Source organism: Equus quagga, chromosome 15, assembly GCF_021613505.1.
Source record: "Equus quagga isolate Etosha38 chromosome 15, UCLA_HA_Equagga_1.0, whole genome shotgun sequence".
NCBI lineage: Eukaryota > Metazoa > Chordata > Mammalia > Perissodactyla > Equidae > Equus > Equus quagga.
In genome coordinates this window covers 82402801-82408800 of record NC_060281.1, presented here as the reverse complement: position 1 = coordinate 82408800, position 6000 = coordinate 82402801, and the positions used below count along the sequence as shown (strand labels likewise).

Sequence of the window (6000 nt, the reverse complement as noted above, 5' to 3'; positions counted from 1 at the left end):
AAAAGCATCAGATAACCATCTTTCTCTTAATTAAAATAGGTATTCTGTGTGTATCAAGGATTTAAATGCAAAACAATACAACTATAAAAATATTAAAAGAAAGAATTGGTGATTTAAAAAATCGTTTTTAGGTGGCAAGGAAGAATGACAGAAACTTGGAAGCAATTAACAAGAAGACGGATACGACAAATATCACTTCTAAGAAATGACCCGAATACTTAAAAGCTTACCAATTACTGTGAATCCACTCGTAGGGATCTATGCCAAGGAGACAATTACAATATATTACAATAAGCCTGGGTTTGAATCCAAGGGCAGTCACGGCAGCTGCAATTTCCTTATCTAGGCAACAGCAGGGACTTGGTTATAGTATTAAGGGGTGAGCCCGTAAGTTTCTGATGTCTCAAGTGCAAGTCGTTTTGTAAGGTCACCTGGCAGGTTGATCCGGGGATGGTTGATGGACGAGATAAGGTGGGGCTGGGGAGGAGGCAGAGCCGCCCCCACTCGCATCCCATTAAGACTCTGGAGCATCTCCGAATCCACCAGGTGCAACTCAAGGTCCGCCTCACTTAGGCCAGGATGGAGGCGGCGCCGGAAGAGGCCGGGCTGGCGGAATTGAAATTGAAATTGAGGTGGGCGCGGCCCGGCCCCTGCCCCGCTGTGCTCGGGACGCGTTCCTCAAGGCGGCCAGGCTGGTCCGACCTCCGCCCCAAACCCTAGTTAGTGGCCGCTGCGGGGCACAGGACTGTATCCCGGGAAAGGCTAACCCTCCGGGAAAGGAGCTTTGCGCCTCTGACCCGCAGAGGTCGGCGCTCTCACGCTCCGGGGCTGGGAGGAGAGGGACCCGAGGCTACGGGTGCAGCGCGCTCAGATCGGCCTGATTCCCGCGGAGGAAGGAAGGTAGGCGAGCTGCGCGAGCGGAGTCCGGGGGACCAAGACCGGAGAGGTGGGCAGAGGGGCGGTTCAGGTTGCAGTAGCTCAGATGTGTGCGGGGGAACCCAGGGGACACTTGGGCCCCTCACTGTGCTATAGGGGTGCCTGGTAGATGAGAAGAACCCAGAACACACCTGACTCATACAAGCCAACCCTGTAACCCATAGTGTCTTGTGAGTCTGCGTGGGCAAAAGAACCATAATCAACAATTTTTTTTAAATTTCTATGACTATTTTGCCAGGTCCCCTGTCTTTTACTGCGGGACACTGACCACTTGGAAGCAGTCTTTGGTGTGAATGGAAAATGCGCGTCGTTAATAACCTGATGCTTTCTTTGAAGTCATAGTTTAACAAAAGTGACGAGGCAACGACACAGAGATGTCTAATATCACCGTGTTCTTTAAGGGCCTCTCCCCTTCCTGGTCATCGTTTTCAGGACAGCGATGTCCGGCAGGGCCAGGACTCGAGCCCGCGGCAGAGCGCGCGGTCGGGCGTCCCCGCAACCTGCGGCCCCCGGAGCGTCCGCGGCACCTGGAGCGTCGGCGGCGCCTGGAGGCGCTACGACGGTGAGCGCCGCGCTGTGATGTTCGTTGTCCCCTTTATGCAGAACACACTGCCTCTGCTGACCAGAGACGCTGTTCGTGGAGCCAGTGTGGCTCAGGGAGAGAGTTCTCTCCTGCTGAGAGGGAACTAGTACATTTCATAAGCAAAGTCAGATTTTCGGGATGGTGTGGCTGGCTCCACCTACCCGGAGAGCCCCTCTCTGCCTCCCTCTCGCGTTGTTGTCACCTTAGCACAGACTCACTTTGAACCCTGGGTGGATGGAAAGGCTTCCACATTCCCTGGCCTCTCAATTTCTTGGGAGAGACTTCAAAAATTAAAGGACTTGAACAGCCTGAGTTGGATAGAGTTTTCAATCTTGTTTAAAACTTGTTATCCCTGCTGTCTGTCTGCATTTCTGTCTTCTCTTATCCCGTGTCCGTGGGGCGTTCGTGCGCTGGAACCCACAGCCGTGCTGAGGGTCTTGCTTTGATGCCCTCCGGTGGGTCGCGGTGCTGGCCTGGCGGTCACTCGACACCATCTGGGTCCATTTCTTCTCCTCTGCGGTTGTTGCTTCTGTCTTCTTTTCTTCCCTCAAGCCTCCACTGCTCCTCCTCCATCCTAATTCTTAGCCTTTCGCAGCAACTCCTGTGTCCCTGAGACATAGAACATCAGAGCAGAAGTTCAATGTCTTCCCCACCGCATCTCTGCACCCGGGCCTCCCCCTCACCTGAGACCCCAGGGTTCTAGCTCCGCTCCCACCTAAAGAAACCATCTCCACTTACACCCTGGGCCCCTTAGCCGGTTCTGGGGCGTCTCTCCTGTAACCCTCCCCTCTATCTCCTGAGTCATCAGGCTTTATTCTCCTAGATTGTCCCTGTCTGCATACAACCAACCGGCTGCGTTTCCTCCCATCCAACAAGAAACCTCGCTGGATCCCATTGCCCTCACAGCTCCTTGCTTGGTCTTCGCTTCCCACGGCAGAAATCTCTCTACTCTGAACTCCACTTCTTCCTTCTTCTCTCGCCACTCCTCTCTCCCGGTCGCTCCACTGAAACGGCTCTTGTCGGGTTTCCCCAGGATCCTCCACTTTGTCAGACCCACAGGTCGGTTCTCAGTCCTCCGTGTATTTGCTCTATCACTTGTTGGTGAAATAGTTAAGCCCTCTTTTCTGCTTGATCAACTCCCTCCATGTGGGTTCAGGTCACCACACACCCCTGGTTTCCCTCCTACCTCCCTGGCCACTGCTGTTAGCATTCCTTTGCTGGGTTCTCGTCCTGCCCTGTTCACATGCCCGGAACCCAGTCCTTGGGCCTCTTTTCCTTGCTACATGGATTCTCTCCCTTGTCATCTTATCATTGTCATGGCTTTCAGTGTTATCTGCTGTGAGGACAGGGCCTCCTACTTATATCTCCGGCCAGTGCCCTCTCCTGCAATACCTCACACCCCGCAGATGTCCACACGTCATGCTCCTGATCTGCCCTGTTCACTTCCTCTGAAGAAGGTTCATTCTTCCAGTTGCTGAGGCCAAACTCTGGCTCCATCCTAGACTCCTCTTTTGAGCTCAAACCCTTCACTGGAACAAGCAGGAAATACTGTTGTCTCTGCTTTACAAAAAAGTATCCAGTATCTGAGAATTTCTCACCCCTGTTACTACCCTCTGGTCCAACCCACCAGCATCGCTTGCTGGACACTGCAGGTGGCCTCTAACTGGCCTTCTTGCTTTTGCCCTGGTCTCTTCCTCAGTCTGTTTCCATAACAGAACAGATAATTCAGTCCTTGTAGCTCTCTGCCCAACACGTTCATAGGGCTCCCATTTTCCCAGAGTCAGAGACCAATGCCTTAAGATGGCCTCTCTCCTGCTGCCTCTCTGACTTCTCCCTCCTGCTAGCTTTGCTCCAGCCACACTGGCCACCTAGTTCTTCCTTGACCATTTCTCCCTTAGGAACTTTGCTCTCTCTTTCCTCCACCTGTGGCTTGTGTAACCTTGTTAACACGCTCACCTCCTTCAAGCCTTTGATTCAGTGTCAGCTTCACCCCGAGGTCCTGCTTTGTCGCCGCTAATACAACTAGCCCCCTTCACAGCCCATCTTCCCAGTAACTCCCAATTTTACTTGGCATTGCTCTTTTTCTTAATTTCTCTAGCCATGCCTATACTTACGCTATAGACATTTTTATTTTGTGTCACTGGAATGTGAGCTTTTCAAAAGAGAGTCCTTTGCTTTATGTCCTGGCACCTGGCAGGCAGACAATAATGTTTGGATGATGAACGAACGACTCTTATTTCTAAAGAGTAGATAACACTATTTATTATTTCTATCTCCAAAACCATGCAGACCCGGCAACCTGGGCAAATTCTGCCTAGACCCCAGCCACTGCCAGCAGAAAGCCAAGTGGTTGAGCCTAGGCAACCAAGAGGAGCGGAAGGAACGTCTCAGCCTTCAGGTAAAAAGAGGGAAGAAGGATGTGGTGGAAGAGGCAGGATGCTTAACACAGGAGGGTGCACCACAGTGATAAAATTCTAGACAGATAGCCTCGTATTCCCCCGAGGTTTGGCAGGATGGAAAGAATGTACAGCTTGCTGCTATTTCCTTTCCTGCAATAAATTATCTGACCATCAGTGTTTTATTCCCCCTATATGTTAAGGCTTATGGAAAAGAAATGGTGATTATTATTCACTAGCCAATTCAATGTAATTGCTTTTCAAATTTAGACCATGCATTTGTATGTGGGGAGTCTAAGTTAACTAGGAATGCCAGGAACATTATTTTCTTGGGTTTGTAAATCTCTGCACTGAAAGGTCGAGCAGCTCTCGAACATCTCAGCGCTCGCCTATGTTGCGTTATCCTCACAGGTGAAAGGTTATCTTGATACAGGTGAGCACACAGGCTCAGGTGTTGTCGTTTGCCAAGGAGTCAGCCAATGCAATCAAACCTTAGGTCCGATTCTCCAACCAACTTCTTTTTTTTTAATTTTTAAAATTGTATTTATTGTGGTAAGAACGGTTAACGTAAGATTTACCCTCAACATATTTTTAAGTGTACGCTAAAGTCTTGTTAACTATGGGCACAGTGTTGTACAGCAGCTTTCTAGAACTTACCTTGCATAACTGAAATTTTAGACCTGTTGATTAGCAACCACTCCCCCACTCCCTGAAAACCACTACTCTAGTCTCTGCCTCTATGGGTTTGGCTATTTTCCATCTCTCATAGAAGTGGAATGATGCAGTGTTTGTCCTTCTGTGACTGGCTTATTTCACTTAGCATAATGTGCTCAAGGCTCATCCCTATTGTTGTGTATTGTGGGATTTCTTTCTTTTTTAGGGCTGAATAATATTCCGGTGTATGTTTAGACCATGTTAATTTTATCCGTTCATCCCTTGATGGGCATTTAGATTGTTTCCATGGCTTGGCTCTTTTTGACTAGTGGCACAATGAACATGGGAGTGCTAATGTCTATTTGAGATATGATTTCAATTCTTTTGGCTAAATACTCAGGAGTGGGACGGCATGGATCATATGGTAGTTCTATTTTTAATTTTTTGAGGAATCTCCTTACTGTTTTCCATAGCACCTGCATCATTTTGCGTTCCCGTCAGAGTAAACAAGGGTTCAAATTTCTTCACATTCTTGACCAACATTAGTCATCTTTTTTTTTTGTTTTTTGGTTTGATGGCATGTTTTTTGATAGTAGCCATCCCTATAGATGGGAAGTGATATCTCATTGTGGTTTTGATTTACATTTTTCTGAGGATTAGTGATCTTGAGCATCTTTTCATATACCTGTTGGCCATTTGTATGTCTTCTTTGGAGAAATGTCTGTTTAGCTCCCTTCACCATTTTTTAAAATTGAGTTATTCGTCTTTTTGCTATTGAGTTGTAGGAGTTCCTTATATATTTTGGAAATTAACCCCTTATCAGATACATGGTTTGCAAACATTTTCTCCTGTTCCATAGGTTGCCTTTTCACTCTATTGATTGTTTCCCCTGCTGTGCAGAAGCTTTTTAGTTTGGTATAGTCTCATTTGTTTTGTTGCCTGTGGTTTCAGTATCATATCCATGAAGTGATCGCCAAGACCACTGTCATGAAGCTTTTTCTCAACGTTTACTTCCAGAGTTTTACAGTTTGGGGTCTTACATTTAAGTGTTTAATCCCTTTTGAACTTATTTTGTGTGTGTGGTGTAAGATAAGAATCCAATTTCGTTCTTTTGCACGTTGATATTCAATTTTCCCATCACCATTTGTTGAAGAGACACCCTTACTCCACTGTGTATTCTTGGCACCTTGTTGAAGATCGGTTGACTATATGCATTTATTTCTGGCCTCTCTATTCTGTGCCATTAGTGTGTCTTTAGGCCAGTAGCATACTGTTTTAATTACTATAGCTTTGTAATATATTTTGAAATCAGAAATATGAGGCTTCTAGCTTTATTCTCTCTTGTGATTGTTTTGGCTATTCTGGATCCTTTGTGGTTCCATACAAATTTTAGAGCTGTTTTTTTATGTTTCTGTAAAAAAAAAAAAAAAA

The 6000-nt window shown here is 47.2% G+C and overlaps 1 protein-coding gene across 1 annotated transcript in view; it reads left to right on the top strand.

Moving 5' to 3' along the window:
• Positions 1–1375: 1375 nt before the first annotated feature.
• Positions 1376–6000, top strand: part of PIWIL3 (piwi like RNA-mediated gene silencing 3) — a 30411-nt gene continuing 25786 nt past the window's right edge. The window contains exons 1-2 of the mRNA XM_046641036.1: positions 1376–1459; positions 3809–3917. Coding sequence (XP_046496992.1) covers positions 1376–1459; positions 3809–3917 — 193 coding nt within the window. The remainder of the gene's footprint in view (positions 1460–3808; positions 3918–6000) is intronic.